Source organism: Chelonus insularis, unplaced genomic scaffold (genome assembly GCF_013357705.1).
Source record: "Chelonus insularis isolate UGA/USDA-ARS -01 unplaced genomic scaffold, ASM1335770v1 contig_131_pilon, whole genome shotgun sequence".
In the NCBI taxonomy this organism is placed as follows: Eukaryota; Metazoa; Arthropoda; class Insecta; order Hymenoptera; family Braconidae; genus Chelonus; species Chelonus insularis.
In genome coordinates this window covers 2,127,789-2,147,752 of record NW_023276372.1, presented here as the reverse complement: position 1 = coordinate 2,147,752, position 19,964 = coordinate 2,127,789, and the positions used below count along the sequence as shown (strand labels likewise).

At 29.5% G+C, this 19,964-nt stretch overlaps 1 protein-coding gene across 4 annotated transcripts in view; it reads left to right on the top strand.

Moving 5' to 3' along the window:
- The window catches only part of spen (split ends), a 75,870-nt gene that overhangs the window by 16,177 nt on the left and 39,729 nt on the right, over positions 1-19,964 (top strand). The window contains exon 1 of one of the 4 annotated variants that reach the window (XM_035095035.1): positions 16,334-16,428. The exons of the other annotated variants lie outside the window; for them this stretch is intronic. Coding sequence (XP_034950926.1) covers positions 16,394-16,428 — 35 coding nt within the window. The 5' untranslated portion in view covers positions 16,334-16,393. Of the gene's footprint in view, positions 1-16,333; positions 16,429-19,964 lie in introns of those variants that run through there. 4 annotated transcript variants of the gene reach the window in all.

The window sequence follows — 19,964 nt, the reverse complement described above, 5'->3', positions numbered from 1 at the left end:
AAATTTTCAAATTGAAGTTTCATGTCAAAACGAATAAATATAAACAATAACTGAAATTAACGAAGTTTAGTAGTAAAAGAAATATTTAAAATAATTGTTTATCAATATCAATCGACAGTATTCATTCTCGATTTATTGAGAAAATATCACAATATCATTTATAACCAATCGTGACAGCAGTATTATATATATAAAAATATATATAAACATCAACGATATTTAATATCACACAGTCAAAACTTTTTGAAAGGCTTATTTCCTACATAGCAAGAATTGATAACCTACAGACATATTTTGTTCATTTTATGGCCTTTACGTTTACGTGAAAGGTCGTGGCCATTGAGAAATAGCAGAATAAGGATACTATTAAATTCAAATTTGTAGTCAATTCATTCAAATTTACTTTAAACAAAAAACATTAGAATAAAAATAAAGTAATAGAGATAAAATTCATGAACTCTGTTCAACTCTTTACAATATAATAACACCAAAGTTTCCACGTCTTCCTGGATTATAATTATATTATGAACTTTAAAAAGTATGTAAAAAATTCGACCAACAAGATGTGTTGTTCTGAATGTAGTTCGATGTTGGGTAGGATTTTTATTCTTCCATCTTCTCATCATGTCTGTACTTAGTTATGTACACTCAGTTTAGTAATATCATTTATATTCCCTTTAATTTATCTTAACAATAAATTAATTTGAACTGTATTTTGCAATGTAGTCTTTCATCTTGAAAACTGCGAGTGCTGCAACCACGGCTTCCCACGTACTTTTCCGCCTTCGGCGTTTGTGTATTCCCGACAAGGCTGTTCGCCTCGACGTGTCGCAAACTCGATCCTCAAGCCGTAGAACTCGAGACACCTGTTTCTATATTTTTATCATTCCATCTCTCTTACTCTTATTTATTCATTTTAACACACTCCTATTGCTAACTGCTAGCTAGTACCTGATACATACAACTTGTATTTCCATTCTCGTGTCTATACAAACTATTTTTTCTGATACAATAGTCATTAAATTATTCCTCATTACTTCGGCTCTCTTTCATTATCATTGAATTCATTGCCGCAATCACGAAATAAACGAGTGTTTTAAATGTTCTATTTAAATATTTACCTTTTTTTTTCTCTCTATCGATGATCATTTTATTTAACTGTAATTTTATGATGTATTTTCCTTGTTTTGATTACAATTTATTTGTCATACAACAAGTATTCGATGAGTCTAAAATTTTATTTGATGATGTCATAATCATTTAATGTTGGAGAAAAGAATTTTATTTATTTCTTTTCGTCCTTTTTCGAAAGAATGGAATAATTATGTTAATTATTTTTCGAATATACTATTAAAGGTAGCTTTGAGATAAGAATCTCGTTGGAAGGGTTCATTTTTTAGTTTACTAATAACAGATATAGGGTAAGGTCATAGAAGATGTATCCAAACAAATAATTTACTTCCCAAAAAAAAAAGGTCTTTTAGTTTAAATGTAGATGAAAACTGATAAAATAAAAAATTTAATCGATTTTTTTTCCAATAATAGCTTTTTTAACTTGCAGCTGCTTACTACCGTATATTTATAGAGTATTTTTTGAGATATTTATCATGTAACGACACCAATAACTAGAAAGCTTCTGTCTCATTTATTTTTCTAGTTAATAAAAAAATTCTATAATTAGTCAATATGCTAGTACGTTATCTAGCTATTTAATTCCGAGGAAAGATTCAAATAAATTACTTGCTTGACTTACTTGATATGATTCATTATTAGATCAGGATTTTTTTCTTCTCACAGTGATTTTCATATAACCATGTTATGATTGATGTTTTATTTATGTTAATAGTTCGTGAGCCTTAATAATTGGTTTAATGATCAATGTAACTGTAAACGGTTAAACAAGCTTGTAATAGAAAAAATATTTTCAACTATTTTTCCATTAGACACATCATCTAAACAAATTTTTATTTTACATAAATTAAAATATATTCTATATTACTCTAGTATTTTTCTAAAAAATTGGAACATTAATAGAATAATATTTATGTTTATCTCCAGCCAGTATATAACTGTCTTATTAAATCAATGAATTTTTTAAACAGTGAATGCATTTGTGATGATGATTGGATGATAAATAATATAATGCTACGTAGGTATTTTATCGAAAAAAATAATTTCCCCAAACTAGGAAACGAGTACATAAAAGATACTCGTGAAAATTTATAGAATGGAATTTTTATGGTCAGATCTGTGGACCGTGTATAGCGAGGTAAAGAAGCGCGATGCTGAAGAAAGCAAACTGGCAACATCGCCTCCTCGGGGCCAGCCGGAACGCTTGTTTTTGTGCCTTTCAAGGCCTCACCCTCCGGCCGAGGGGGGAATGTTAGGGTCGACTGCGAGAGTATGTAAGAGGGGGGTAACAATCGGAATATAGGGTCCCTGCCTCGACCTAATTGTGTCACGTTACACCTTTTTCTCAAGCCTTTGTCATGCCTCACGTTCTTGAGATATATATTTGAAATAGCTTTTCTCTTCCCGTTAAATATTTCGCCCTAATTTTTGTCTTACAGTTTTAGTCATTGTCACACTATTTATCCTTTTACATACTTCATCATCATCTTCAGATCGGCACTATTATCATTTAAGTACTCCTACGATGTATTTTATTTCCTTTGTTTTTTGTTCTGTGTATGAAAAATAGATTTTACTTTGTAATTATACTCTTAATCTGAGAGAGATTGCATGTTACTGAGGCTGTAATGAGCTGCTTATAATCCTTTATCGTTTTTTGATCGTGCATATCACGTTAACGATCGTTCTAGAAAACTTTAACCTCCCTTATTCTCCTATTAATCGTACTAAAATGAATCTAATATACGCCTATTTTGTCTAGATTAAATTCATCTCCTTTTACTTTGAACAATAAACCGTTCACTTGAAAATTTCAACTATTACTTCATAAACAACTTTTTTCTTTAACCACAAGTTTTATCGTTTCATTTACCTCAGTATAATTATAAACAATTATTTTCATTTATAATCTAAATAATCCTTTTTTGTGATATTACACTTTATTTAATTTTTTTAATAACATAATTATTATTTAAATCATTGCTTTAACAATTGAGTATTTTTTAGTGTCGACATTTGGTGTATAAAATTCATTATTATTAAGCAAATATATTTTCCTTTGTATCGTTATAATACATACTCAAATATGAAATTTGAATATTATGAATCATGGATGTTATAATAATAATGATGATGATAATAATAATAACTATAAAAAGCAAGAGAAAGAATTCAAGCACACAATTCGGAAATATAATTTGAGACCCTGAAATGAGTAATACATGTCTTGCAAGAGAATATAATAACTAAAAGGGAAAGGCTTATGAAATAAAATACAAAAGAAAATATGTAATAAGATAAGGTGTCAGGTGATAATTTTAGTCTTTTATCTTTCAATTTTTCACTCATTTGCCACACAATTTTACGGTATAATATCATAATAAATTCTACAAATATAACACCAAAAACAACCTCATTATGATCATTATTATTCAAACTTAACGTAATTATATGTATTCAATTTAATGACAATAATCAAAATACCAGAATAATGATGAATAAAACTTCCATAATACAAGATAGTTGATTTCACAGAAATTCCATCTCATTCATATTAATAATAATAACGATAATATTAATAACAATAGTAATAATAATACAAGTATGAAATGATAATACACAATAAATAATATTGAGAAATGTTTGTATCCATCAATCCAACCAGTAGTCTAAGCATTGCACTGCTTTTATATGTATCGAATAAATGAGGAAGTGCAATATTTTGAATAAATAATTGAATGATAAACAAAAGAACAACAAGATAAGAAGAACAAATCGAATATGCACAAAATTTACAATTCGTACTGGGTGATAGTTTCTCTTGCTTTTCATATTAGCCATCGTTCCATTTTGGTCGAGGGTACGTTTTAGTACCGAGGGCTTGACTTGGCAACGCCAGAGAGTTCTAGATGTGGCAACAGTGCTCGGGACTATTATGTAACATCCGGCAACGTTGTCGGGGTTAGAGGGGAATAGAACCCACGAGGGTTAAGCAGCATAAGAGGGGAATGCGAGAGATGGAGAAGGGCTAGTCCATGAAGGCAAGAGGCATTGCGAGGGCTGATGGTATATCCTGATGTTGGTGGGGTGAAGCACGAGTCAGAATATAGGGGAGAATACCCGGTATCCCTACCGACTCTGCGTCACGAACTATTGCAACCCCTTTTGCCATTATTCTTCGCAATAAGAGGAACCACCGGTCTCTGCTTTCTCTCTCGTCCATTCTAACTTTAAGCTGGAATTTCTAGAAATTTGGAATCCTAAAATATCTCTCTTTATTGAGTGTAGATTTTGACTGTTTAATTATATTTAAATCTTTTATTGTTTTGGTTTATTTGCAATTTATATATTAGAAGAAGTAAATAAACGTCAATTTTTTTTTTTTTTTTTGATTTACTGTTGATGAGAATGAGAAAAAATGAAGAAAGTTTCTCATCTTAGGAAAAAATATTAGAGCTTGAATGATTCGATATATTGATTTTATTGGTGAAATGAAATGCCAGAAGACGATAGCCATTTTTAAACCTGGAAAATATCCAATCAATGAAGGAGATTAATGTATTAATAGCTTCTTTAATGGATCTTTTATTAATTTATTAAGATTTTAATTAAACTATATTTTTAATGCAGAGTGCATTTTAAGATTAATCAGTTTTATTAATCTTTTATAGAAAATAAAATCTAATATACTTGGACTATTATTATTGTTTAAAAGCACATTAATTTAATCATTATAAACATTGAAAAAGCCTTGGCTTAATAAATGATATTATTATTCAATCTTTTTTTTTTTATTAGAAAAAATTAAAGATAAAATTTTACTGAATTTCTAGGGCAATGTTTTTTCCGTCATTAAAGTGAAGAAAAAAAGTAGTCTCTTTGTCTTTTTTGCGAGAATTTAAGGTTAATTGCACGTGTGAAGTAGTAATATAAAAAGTAACTTTGCCTTTTGATCTTTTGTTGAATTTTTTTTTTCCTGTAAAAAATTGACGAGAGTAGAGCTGGTGCAGGAGTTGAATATAATATGCAGTATCTACTGCAGTGCATGAGCAGTGAGTAGTTCAAAAAATAGGGGAAAAAATTTAAAAAATCCTCGGGCAATGAGTGTGTGAGGAATAGAGTTATCAGAAACGTACAATAGTAATGCAGACGAGGGTTGGAAATAAATTGAAAAAGGTAAAGTATATACTTTGGTGACACTGTGCAGTGTAGAATTCAGAATATAAGATCTGGTTTCTCCTAGACACTGTAATGAGATTTCACAACTCCTCCTACTTTTGACACTTGTGTTGTTATATTACGTCACTATTATTCTGTGTATTCAAGCAATGGTTTGTTTTAGACATCACGTTGCCGCGTCACATTGTAAAGACGCAGCGTGAGATTTTCCAATAAACGCGGGAAAAAAGACCTGACATTTACACACTAGTTGAGACTATTCTACTCATTTTTATTATCATTATTCTGATTACGCTTACGTCATTTTATTCAAGAGAGAAGATATATACTTTATCATATATTTTAAAAAAAATATTTCAAAATTATTCTTTTAAAGATAAAATTAAATTCCATCATCTTAAGTTACTGCAAAGAAAAAAAAATGAAATTTTATTTTGCAGTTAATAGAAATGAAATAAAAAATTTACATAATACATTGGTAATTTATGAATTAGTAAATTTATCTAATTCTCTTCAAATCATTTGAACAATTTAACATGTGTGTTATATAGAAGTTTAGCTACTGATCATCAAAAGATTGACTGAAGGACGCCCACGTGTGCTTGGCAATTACCTTCAGGCAAAAAAGGAAACGGTCGTTCGTCGACTCTAAATGATCTCACTCTAAATAATATTTATGAGAATATTTTCTATAGTATAGTGTGTCCATTAGACATTATAAATTACGATACGACTTGAACATACAACGACCAACGAGAACTATAGTAGATTTATAGAATAGAATAAAAAAAAAAAATAAAATAGAGAGAAGAAAAAAAAAACAGTTTAATCCTGTTGCTTTTCAGTTATTTTTTTTTTTTTTTTTAAATCTTTTCTTAACATTTACGATGCTGTTAAATTATTCTCTTTCACCATTCATATGTACAAATGTGTTTAGCTTGCAAAAAGTCACGTTCTAGTTTCCTGTTTGTCTCTCGTTGTCTTGAGAAACATCGTACCTTTTCTCATATAGTTAAGTTCAGTGACATCATCACATAGAGAGAAGAAACGAGAGAAGCCTTGAGGCTCTTTGCAACATATTCATGAATATACGTCGTTCTTGAATACTCTCGAGGTAACGAATGTCGTGAGTGTATCGATAGAAAGAGCACTGAAGGGTCTAGAGTCTGACATATATTATATATTGAAAATAAATATATAAAATGTAAATATAAGTGCAAGAGGACACCGTTTAACACATTATGTATATCTGATATGTAATATTTACGTTTAAAAAACGTTTACATCTGACTTGGAGGGTCCAGTGTACAAAATGTTGTCCAATACGGAAGAAGAAAAAACGTTCGATATTGTCGTATATACTTTAACTGCTCGGATAAATATTCATGATTTTTCTTTCCCTATTTTTATCTCTTTTTAACCTTTGTGACACTCATGATCGCTTTCATTCTGATACTTGTACATCTCCTATTTTACTTTTTTACTCTTCAAGCGTCTCTCATGCAGGCGTAGATCTTGCTCCCTACTGTCAAGTGACTTTGAAAAGTTAAACGTGTCTCGCACATTCTGAGGGAGAAAAAAAAGAGCAGTCATTTGTGGTAATTTTTCCACCTGTGCGACGACCATGAATTTTACGTTATTTTTATATTTTTCCTGGTTTTATTTTATTTATTTTTTTTTTTTTGGTTCTTCCCCGCTTAAATAACTGTGAATAAAATACATGTTAGTTATATTTATTGTCGAGGGTTAATGAGAGATGGTAATGTTATAAATTACAGCTTTAATTTAGGGTTGAAGATAACAGATATAGTAATGTTTTGGAATTAAATATCTCGTAGCTGATGATCTGACAGTAAAGTTTTATGATTAATTATAAAATAATTTTTAATTTAATATCTGACAAAGATGAGCTGATATGAGAAATTAATAATTTACTGCAAATGTATTGAAATAGTGACAGTCAATGAATAAATTGAATTTAAATGATAATATCATAAATGTGATCATCATTAAAATTGAAGAGTAATAATAATGAAAATTATTGATATGAAAATATTTACTCCAAAAAGGTGATTTGAATTTTTTTTCATCATTTTTAAATCAAATAGAATTTATTTTTAATGATTAAAACTGGAATCTGTTATTGGCATATTTGAGAGGACTGTCGCATCTTCACCATTCTCACTCCATACTATACGTCCAGGCGAAACGTTGTTGTCGTTGTTCACCGCGAACGTGCGCCACTACCAGCTGACCGTGACACGCTTTAGCCTCGGATATTTGTGTATATATCTATATAGCATTCGCATCTCTGACGACGAGAGTGCGATCAATGCCCGCAAATGCATAAAAAGGATTTTTCTTTATCTTTCTATTCAATTTCATTATTAAACTCAAATTCTTTTATATATTTCTCCCTTTTTTGATATTACGTTTCTCTCTTTCCAACGTTATTTTATAAAATTATTTCACCGAGGAAGAACACTAGAAAAATTTATAAAGGAATTTGATGATGAATGCAGTAAAATTTCGCAAAATCAAATTGAATTTTGTAGTCACCGTGAAATCGCGTGACTAAAGAATTAATTTACACATTTTTTATGTACATACAAAGCAAGGTCATTGATCCGAATGTCTATGTGGTGTAATACATCACCAACACGTAATTAACAGATTATCATTAATTAATATTTGTTATTAATCAGTGTTGTATCATTTATCACAAGCATCGTTTATGCGAAAAAATTCACACTCATTATATTAGAAAATGACTCAAATTCTATTCGTCATTGATTTTTTATTCAAACACTGATATCATATCGATTGCGTTATTGTAGAGTGTAAAGTTCAGAAGAGCATGTCAAGAGGTTGTATTTCTATCCATTAAATATATACATTTGGTTACAAAATTTGTTAACTACAGTGATTTTCTCTTTTAAGGTTTTTATATTGCAATAATTTGCCATGCTTTCGTTGAGTAATAATCATTTAGTGATGTAATTATTCCACCCATCTTTGAATTTTTTAATATTTAATGATGTTAATAACTTGAAGAAAGAAAAAGAATATTTTTTTTCTAAAAAAGAATTATAAATAAAAATGTTGAATAAACAATTTATTTTTTTTAGTCCAACAAACTCAATATCGAATTTCACAAACAACCAATGAAATACTTGAAAAATTACCAGCATCTCGTTATTGAATGATCCGTCAATGTATATTTGATATTATTCACTGGAAAATTTTAGTGAGGGTATTATCATATAAAAGTTAAATGCCAATTGTCATTCATACGTGTAAATTATTATCAAATATGGAATTGTGATGTTTATTTAAATGTACGAATTTTTTTTCACTGTTTGCGTCAGTATATTATTATCATAGCGTTAAATAAATAATTTATTCTTTAAATAGAAGAATAAAAAAAAATTGATATCCATATTTACTATTCAGAATATCTCATCGTCGTTCTATAAATGGGCGGATGTTCAATAAGCAATTGGAATCTATTACAAATCGTAAATGTTTGCAAGTTGAGTTTCATTTATGTGTTTATATGTATATAGAATATGAAACAGCGCAAAGTCTACAAGCAATGAGGCCGTGTAGCTGGTTATCGTAGACGTATTTGTATAACGAGTCCTCGGACTTAATCGTAATGCGTAAGTACGCACAAGGCCACAAAGCCTTATCGCTAAGGTATTTGGTATAATGAGTACGAAAGTGTGTAATATGATGTGAGAAGCCGGATACCTTTCTCTTTCATCTAATTCATTTATTCATGACGTTTAATATGCCATCAAACTTTTTTCAATTAAACATTTAATCGTTTTATCGATAAACCAATATGAAGACAAAACAAACACAAGACTTTTTTTTAATAACAGATTTCAACAATTTCATTCTCGCATTTATTGAATATGTATTTTTAGATTTTTTTAAATTAAATTTTTTAATTAAGTAAATAATGTTTTGTTTAGTTAATTTTTTTCCAAGCAAATAGTGAACTTTTTACTGTAAAAATAATTTTAGAAAAATTGTAATGATATTTTTTGTTATATCAGTTAAAGTAATGTACTTTTTATTCAAGATAATAATTTATTTTTTAAATAATTCTACCCAATGATTAAATATAGTTCAATTTACTTCGCTTTTATATCCTAACGAGAAATTTTTCACTCAAAAATATACCACAAATTGAACGTGCAACATTTTTAACACAGACAGTTAAATTACCACGAAATTGTTCACGGTGTAATTTGGGCATCATGACTATAATTGAATGCAGGCCAAAAAACGTCTGCTTTTTCCTTTTCATTCTCTTTGAAACAAATAAGTATGTATTCCTCTTTTGCCCTTTTGTTCTTTTGTAAACTCACCGTGGCAATTGGTTTATATATACGCATTGAGAAGGAGGCAAGAAAATGAACAAGAAAGAAGTTGAGAATAAGAAGAATAAAAATAAAAGAATGACAGAGTGCGGATCTCCCGTCGAATCTGCACGCTTCAGCACACTTCCTGCGTTCTTCCAATCTAAATTATGCAAACCAAAACAGCCGGCGACACGCTTTGAATATTCGCGGGATTTCTTAGAGTCATTCGCGGCCACATCCGCCCAAACTTAACAACGATTGCATCGCTGAAAAAGTTGACATGTTCAAAATGCCGTGACGCACAAGGAATAATACCTGTATTCGTAACATTAATGTTGTTATAGTTCTTACGTGGGAAGAAAACCAAGCGTTTACCTAATCTCCAAGAAAACATCTTATGTAAGTCAAACATTTTTTCAAAGTGTTCCATCCGAGAGACAAATAAGAAATCAATTACTATTTTTACGATGAAAATTTTCATAAACAAACAATCAATTTTAAATATTAAACTTTTTTTTTTACTTTCTTTATTTATACTTTTTATTGATGAACCTAATTATTATTTCAATTCGAAAAAAATAATTTGATAATTCTATAATTAGTATAATGAAACGATATAATTATAACGGGTAATTAAAATACTGTTTTGATGATGTTTTTAGATTATTTTTTGTATAATATTAGATAAGAGAAATGCTTGATTTACGTTAATGGAGTAGCTATAAAAAAACTTCTGCTCAAATCTACGGCTTGAGTTAGACAACAATTCTTATGTAACAGTTTATTAACGTCATCATCGAATCGACTGAATGAAACTGACCCAGGGAAGTTTGTGAAATGTCTCTACTCTGTAGTTGGCAACGCGCTTAAACAGCCACTTTGAAGGCTGAATAATTATTTGCGTTTTCGTATAAACGTCATTTTCATTGAGAAAATAAGAAATTGTTCGATGACGTGTCTTATCCATCCTCATTTATCCAACGATGCCAATCTATCTTGAATAACCGTAGTGGAATCACGTTTATTGTCTTCAAAGTTATTTTTATAACACTGTCATTTTAATTTTGTTTTTCTGAATGAAAATTTTCTCGTCGTTACAAAATTATTATAATCTTATTCAAAATATTTCGAGATTTATATTTATTAGGTACATAATTTTATCTTTAACATTTCCGTTCCATTCGATTGCTTTCTTTATTTTCAAGCAATACAAATCTTATGACTCGTGCTACGAATAAAAAAGGCATTCTAAAAAGAAACAGATATGCAGGTGTGCCATGCATACTCCCGTAGCAGATCGCAAGAGCACTTTGCATTTATTTTCTCTTAATCGTCGCCAGAAGCACCTGCAGCCCTATACTAGCTCGTTGTATTCTCAGTTGTATGCAAAGGGATGAAAGACAATGCGGAAATTTTCAAGCTACTATTTAGTACTATTTGTTTTTGTTTTAATCTTCACTCAAACAATACGGGTGAAATCCGATGCTTTTTAAATTACTCCAATTTGTCTTTATAATTTTCAAAATAAGCTCATTCAATAGGGCTATTATCGTCTTTTTTTTATCCACCCTTGAGTATATCTGTTTAAAATTAGAAAACAGTTCATATCCCAAGGAGTAAAGAAATATGACCATATATGGACCTGATTACGTTTGCTTACGGTATACCATTATGTGACTACCCTATTACTACCATAAAACTACCCATTATATAAATAATTTCTAAATGACCCTGACCTTATTTTCCCTTCCGGGCCTGAATTGACTACCTTATGAGTGCCATATTAGGCAAGAAGCCTCAAAAATGAAGGAGATCATATTCAGGACTCCAAAATAGGGCTTGATTTGAACTACTTGGGCCAGTGACCTTCTACTTAATTATCAAAATTTCCCACAAATTAGAACATATGTTGTTTTAACTGAAAAGGAAAAATTTTCTACAGTTTAATCTATTCTTATCATAAAAATTTCCTTCCATTTTTTTAAGTTATCCACGTGCTGAAAAATTCCATTTCATATTTTTTTAATTTATTAAAAACACTAGATTAAAATTCATAAATTAACATTACCCTTCTCTTTATTCAAAACTAAAACTTTCAATAAATTGTTTTATTTCTTCTTTCCGTTGTAAAAAATACTTGGATACTTTTTGCAGTGTTATTTATTCGTTATAAATACTTATTCAATTATTTATTATTGAAATAAAACGGTTCAATTATTTGTAATATTAGTAATTAAAATTGTCAAGTGCATTTAACAAATAATTATAAAATCATCTGAAACAAAATTAATTTACTATTCGATACAACCACTGATTAAAATAGTAAATATTTTTTTTTTAAATATATATTTATTTAATTTTATTTTTGTAACAAAGGTTACCATCTTTATGACATTTCATGCAAAAAAATATAAATGAATTCCAGTAAATGTCAAACTAAATTCTGAAATGTGTTAAAATATTTTAAATGGTAGTCAAATCATTGGAAAAAAATGTCAAGAGCAGAGTTCTCATGTCTTTGAATGCAGACAAAAAATTTAATTAATAAAATATTGTTATAAACATTTAGAATTAATAAATCTTCATTAGTTGAGTTATTGTCATAAATTATTAAACAATTTAAATTTATAATAAATATTATAATATAAAATATTCCTGTCATTGTCATTCATAAATATTTTACGTAATTACTAGCTGATGGATTTATTAATTAAAATTCTGAAGAAATATTCCAACCCTTAATTTCACTACACAACTTAATTGAACAACATACGTTCCCACAACACTGAAACTCATTAAAATACAATAATAGATTAATCAATTGAACGTGATACGACCATCAATATTTATAAGTGGACACTTTTAATGTAGAATTATTTATTATATTAAATTATAAATTATTATATCTCGATAATCACTCTGAAATCAAAAGAGTTCATGGTCAACTTCATTGCTATTTTATTAGACTGATTTATTTATTATTTTTTTATACTGTGGTTTAACATAATAAATTAATGATTGATTGAATAGAGGAATTTGGTTTGTTTTTTTCTTATTGTCTGTACTCTTTTACTTCCACTCACAAATATTAACCGTGCGTAACGAGAGATCTTGTTGTCTTTACGCTCGAGATCCATCGCGCGGCACCTTTCATTGTTTGCAGGTCGTTCGTCCTGCACTTTTTTTTTTCTTTCGATTGAATCGTAAATATCCGGCTTTCTCGGTATTCTTCCCTTTCTTTTCTAACTCATCATACCGATGAAAATGCTAATGATGATTTATTTTGGAGAGTTTGGAGCCAAACAATTAATTGTTAGAAATCATTGATGAAATCATGAGTTTCCTGTTATTTATTATTACATAACATTTTTTTTTAATGGAGTAATTAATTCTTTATGCTTCAATACAAGTGCTGACACATTTTAAAAATACGCTGGTATTTTTTTAAACAATAAATAATATTTTATATTGCAAAAGAATGATGATTGACGCATAATGTGACACTGATTAGAGTAAATTGTTGTTTGAAATTTTTATGAAACATCATAAAGTCTATCAGTCTTCTGGATGATCTATTCTACATAGCTGAGAACGTAATTTTGGAATGAATGTGTATACAATGTATGTATATGTCCATGAGTGACTTATCGAACTTCCATTCTCTGTGTTATGGCTTTTATTATTCAACTGCAGGTCACGAATTTGCAATCGTTTATCTTTAAATATTCTAATAAATGATGCAATAGAAGAATTTCGTGTATGTTCTACTCTAGATACTCCAAGTTACCTACTACTATCATCATCATAATCATAAAAATACTTTGACTGCAGCCTGACAATAAACAAATAGAACACAAAATGTAGAGAGAAATCAATCGATTTTATTAAGTATTCGGGTCAATTCAATTACATTTAAGTGACAGTAACATCATCGTCTAACTAACAATATTGACAGCTGTCGATTAATTTTCAAGGAGTGTTTAGTTTAAAATGTTGATTTATACAAAAGGGATAATTGAATTAAAACTTTACTCTTTTCACGTTTTTTCATCTGTTTGCACTTTAGTAAATTTTTTTCAAATATAAATTATGATAAAATCATTTTTCAGCATTCAAAGGTTTCAAATGCTAATAAAGTATCTTTTAAAAAAAAAGCCAGAAAAAATTATGTAAAAAAAAGTGCACTTGTACTTGATAAAGATAAAATATTAATAAACACGAGAGAAGAGATTATTTTTTTTTCTACCAAAAAAAATCAACAGTGATACAGCGGCTATTTGATGGTGGAAAAACTTTAATTACTCAGTGTAAATTACTGCGGATGAATTAAAGCAAATATTTACTTTCAATGGGTCAATGCACGTAATTAGTGTAAATTATCTTAATTAATGATAAAAATAATTATTAATTAAGGGGCAAAATCATCAGCAGGTGTAGGAAATGATGCTGCAAATATTTTTTCTAAAATTATTCTAGATTAATAAACGTGGTAATCTAAGGATTATGAAGTTGCAAAGATTATGTTGCTAATATCGAGATACACTTGAAATGAGATGTAAGAACATGTATATCTATATACTCTATTCGCGTTGGCAAGGTATACCAATCATTCGAGAAAATTGCTTATCTCGCGAGATCTTTAATTATGATCCGCACATGTAGAGTACTATAACGCAGTCATATCATCGAGATAAGTTAGGAAGATGGTAATTGCTTCAATATGCATACAATTTGATTCTTGTAAAAAAAATTCTTTAATGTTATCCTCTTTTTATCCTTTCGAGTACTCTTTTGCATCGTTATTATCACTTTTATTCTTTTCCTATCTTCCAGACTTTATACATATATAGAGAAATCTATACATATACTCGTTATTATCGATTATGTAATTATATTAATTTTATTATCTCAAATAAAAATAAATTAATAGAAGCCATAGGTAATTTTCATTTGCATATCGAAACGTTGACATCAGTCTTTCTGTTGCATGTGATATCTTGCATCTGTTTCCTACATGAGAAAAAATATTGTCGCAACCCAAGGTTTATAGATTTTTCCTAGAGATTTAACAGAAATTAAGACTGTTATGAGCACAGACCTTTGATCTGTTGCGATAACAAAACCTTCTCTTCCGTCTATCGATGTTTTATGTTAAAAAAGACATTTTTAAATATGACATCATTTTATATAGTGAGTTGACGAATAGTTATTTCCAATTGTCAATATAATATCTGGGTATCATAATCATCTGCGATGAAACAGAATATTATATGAATTCTCCAGACTGTGATGCGGTGTTTTGAAGCTATCCACGTGTTATTCTACACTCGCGAATGGACGTAAACCACAGCACTGAGCTTCCGCCACGCTTTTGTGGCTTTTACTAGTTGGAAAATTCATTCTAGTGAACACTCAGCACAGTTTGTAGGCTTTCGTGGCTCGCGGCAGTTTCCAACCCATATATGTATGCTTTATTATCATTATCATGAGCATGTGTGTTATTGTTAGTTTTATTATATTAATCATCTTAATTCAAAGTTTTTTATTCACGTCTAATCTTATTATTGTTGGGAGAATCATCAAATTATTTTGATTATAATGTTCTAAGAATTGGAAATAAGATAAAAGAAATCAATAAAAATTCGATGACAATATTTTATTAATGTATTTTTTTTTCGAATAAATAACTTTTATTTATTTAATATTATTTTCTATCACGTAAATATTCCGATTATTATTGATACAACGGATGACGAATAAGAGATAATATTTTTTGTAGCTATCTAAAAAATATTCTTCTTCATGGAAAAAAATTGTTTCAATTAATCCCAATGGATTCAAATGTATTCATTTACAATTCTTTTTTATTGATTCTATTTTTATAACAATAAAATCTAAGTAAACTCTTTTATCAATCTAGAACAGTTTAAACAGAATTCATTGATTTATAGTGAAATTATTTGTACGAATGACCTGGATAAAAAATTGTTGATTGTCATTTCGATCAAATATTGATGAAAAAAGCTGTGAATTTTTTGAAAATAAGTTGGAAGCACCACAATGTTGTATATACATTTGAATGTATGAGAAAAATAGAGCCGATAGGCTAACCGATAAAAGTATAGCAGAACATCAAGTGTGGCACACATTTACGTCGCACATCGCACATAGATATCAAACTTTTACGTGCTGGACATGTAGCTGCGTGTAGCATGCGCCCGAGGATATATCCAGTCTTCTAGTTGAAAGCTTGCCGACAGTTGTATGCATATGTGTATGTAGATATGTGTGGATGTTGGTGATAAATACAATGACAAATACATTTAGAAACATATAGAAATGTATTAAAAGGAAAGAGTGAGTGAGTGCACTACATTGTCGTGTGCTTGAAAACTCCACGCGGACGAGAATGACTTGGCAGAGTGCCATTTTCTCTGATCCCCACCATTTTACTCCCAGTAATTTGTCCCTTCCACTAACTCGTAACGTTGACGTGGCCCAAAAAACGTCGCATCGTGACGAGTCGACTTTGAACGTTGCTACGCACTCGATAGGAGTGATGATCGAGGAACAAATAACACGTGGTGCTATATTTTAAAGGAGCTCTATGAGAAGATTAGACCTAAAGTTGATATGAGTTGATTGAAGACCCGATTGACTCAGATTTATTTCAACACAAGCCACTCTACGAATCATGCCTAACTCTGGCAATGGATAATTTACAACTTATCATCCGCATCACCAGGTTCGTTGGTGTGTGTCGACCTTATTTTCTATTTTGTCTTTTCTTCTATATTTCCTCCTATTCTCTTTTAATATTCATTTATTCCGACAAAAAAAAAAGAGGAAAACAAACACACAAGTCCTCTTGACAGTTTCTTATACGTTTCTCAGCGTTCTTTTCCTGTATAAACACTTCTATGATTTCGCACCAGAAATGCGGCTTTCTCATCACATCGTACGTCATCAAAGTTAATGTTTGTTTTATTCAATTCTTTTTATATGTATATATACTTGGCATACTACGAAAGACTTACCTAGAAAATATATAATTCTCTTTGACTTTGCTGATTAATAAGTTAATCAATGATATCATTATTTGATAAATTTGTCATTCTGATGCTGTTGATTATTAAATATTCCTCATTATAATACAAATGATTATTTAAAAATTCCTCAAGAAATGATTTATATGAAGGAAAGAAAAAAAAAAGAACAATTTCTTTTTTCAGTAAAAAAAATTATTGGTATCAATATATCATGTAGGTGATGGTTATTTATAGAAAATGAAGAGGGAGAAAATATTTTTTTTCATTCAATTCATTGTAACGATCAATATAGAAGTATTTAAATGCCTGTCGATTTCTTGATACATCCAAAAATACTTCAGTAGGTCATAATTATATTAAATGGAACAGCTGCTTCTTCTGAAATATATATTATCTGATATCAATTCGATACATTGTATTACAAGAATGAGAATACTTGATGAATTTCATGCTAGCTCAACAACATAGCTTCGTTGCATAATTGACCATCGCGTGACAGCTGACGAGTTGTCGATAAAAGAAAATATTGAGCAAATAAGAAGTCTAGAGTAATGAAATATTCATTTGCTTCACCTTATCGTAATTTCATCTCTTGTATTTTCATATCTTCATATCTTTACACATATTTTCATCTATATTCTTACGACAGAATGGTCGACTTTTAGTTTATAGGATCGATGCTGTCAACACTCCACAAGTAATAAAGCTATGAGCTTTCCCACTTATCCAATAATTTCTATGTCAGATATGACAACTTGATAAAGGGAAAAATATTTTTTACATCGTAAAATATATAGAATAGTCTATTATTGTTATTATTATTGTCATTGGCGTTGTTATGAAATAATTCTAAAAGGATCACTGTTATATTTAAGGCCACCTATTCTATTTTGGTCTTTACTCTTCAAATGTCTTGAGAGTTTGATAAATGAATTACGAGAGAAGTGTGCAGACTTTAGATTGGTTGTTATGAGATTCTTTGCGTCACAGGATGTACAAGTGCACAAGTACGTGATGGACGTTGAATAATAAAATCTCTTCATCTGGCAAAAGGAAGAAAAAAAAATCATTAAAATACTTGGTAATCTTCTTTACTGACCAAACAACATTCCATTATGTTTATTAAGCCATCATTAATATTGTCAATTAAAGAATTCACTTGTCATTACCATAAAACTATCGTGCAGATAAATTTTTAGAAATTAACTCTGAATATTTATTCATTGTGAAAACATCAACATCCAAATAATCCTGTGATATATATATATAAATTTTTTGACATTTGCTAATTAAATATTTAAATTAATCATTAATGGTGAATTATTGATTTTAATAATTAGTTGATGAAATTGATTATTCATGAGACAAAGTAAAGTTTTTCGATGACAAAAAGAACTGATAAGTTAGACACTTGTTCAAGTGTAAATTGGTGGAATAATTTCGGGCAAAGTGTTCAAGTGTTAGTATGGAAGTGAAGGCACCTCTCGAAGAAACTGAACACGTCCGCGAACAAAACTCTAGTCCAGATGGTTTCCCGCGTGTCCGGGAGAAACAATCGGTGGCTGACACCTAATGCCCACCTGTTGCAATGTGCTGCATCCACACACCCTTCCGTTGATGCTGAAAGAGCAACAGAGATAGAATGCACCGTGTATTCTCTGCTCCGTACGAGAAATTCACCCAGAATTGTCTCTCTGGTGTTTCAAAATGTTTCCAACATCGTTAAAACCATTTAAAATTACTTCAACCTCTCTAAAACACTTTAGAAATGTTACCAACATTTCTAATCTCTTCGTAACTATTCTTTGCAAGATAAATTAATTTATGGGCTCTGTCAAAAGCTCATCTGATTGAGAAAAATTTACGTAACAATATTTAAATTTGCCAATCTGTTTTATGTTTGCATTTTTTTTTTATGATTTATTGAATGCAAATCGAGTTATGTAAGAAGAGAAAAAAAAATATAAGAATGAAAGAAAGCTTGGAAAATTTCTAACTATTTTTCGTGTTATCTTTAATTAGTTAAGCTAAAGTTTTTTCTTCGTAATTTTTCTTATTAATTTTTTCTTTTTGTCAGCTATAAAAAAAAACTTTTCGCTACGGTTATTATGTTTTCCCGTTGTGAGAATTGCCGATAAGGTCGAAAGAGCATCGTCCTCTACTATCGTCCACTCCTAGGATACGATTGATTGTTGGAGTATATTGTTGGCCTCGAATAATATTTTTCTTCGATTTTCTCTTCTTCTTTTTTACTCCATTTTATTACTTATTTATTCATTCGATTTTCTTTTATCCACCTTCAATTCACTGTTATACATTATTCTATAAAATATTTATTTGAACATTTTTCCATGCAAATTAAATTTTTCATTACCACTAAGTACACTGTAAAAAAATGTAAATAATGCTTTTGAAGCAGAGATATTCATAATTTACTCATATTATTTATTGTCATAAATTAAAATAAAGTCTCTTAAATGTTGGAATTTTTAAATGATCATTCCTTAAATGTAAATTTGAATAAAATTTATTATTCATTTCCTTAATTTATATTTTATTGCATGTAATTCAATGATATTTTAACATGAATAAATTTATATAACTGATTTTTTATAAACATACAAGATGGTCTTTTCATCTTTAACTTCGTCCAATTGCCACAATAAACATTGCAACACATAAGCACTGACAAGTATAACCCGACCTATTCCACTCTGACGAAGAAACTTAACGTAAACATTTATCGTAGTCATTGAAATGTCTGCAAAGCGCGTAATTCTCTCTCAAATGACCCCCATAAGACATGAGTAATAATAGTTATTTAAACCAAGTATCATTAAATCTCAAAGTTTTGCAGTCACACACGTAGGACTATTAAAGATTTATCTCTAACACTAATATAGAGTTATCTAGGCGTAGGAGGCCTAAATTAATTGATTCAACCTCTGAATAAATAAAATAAAATACACATCAACCTCCTCTTATTCTTCTTTTTGTCCTGTTGGCAATATATTAATGTATATGTATAAAAACGAGGTCAGGAAATTAGAATCAGAAAGGAAGAATCAAGGATATTTTGAAGCTGGAGAGAATAAAAAAAAAAAAGCTTTGGTTAGACGAGCGACACGCACCGTTATTAAGAAGCATAATACAAGAATATAAACGTTGAATCTCCTTGGTTATCCACCTACTCTCTTTCTTTAATCCTTCTTCCTTTTCTCTTTGATCCTGT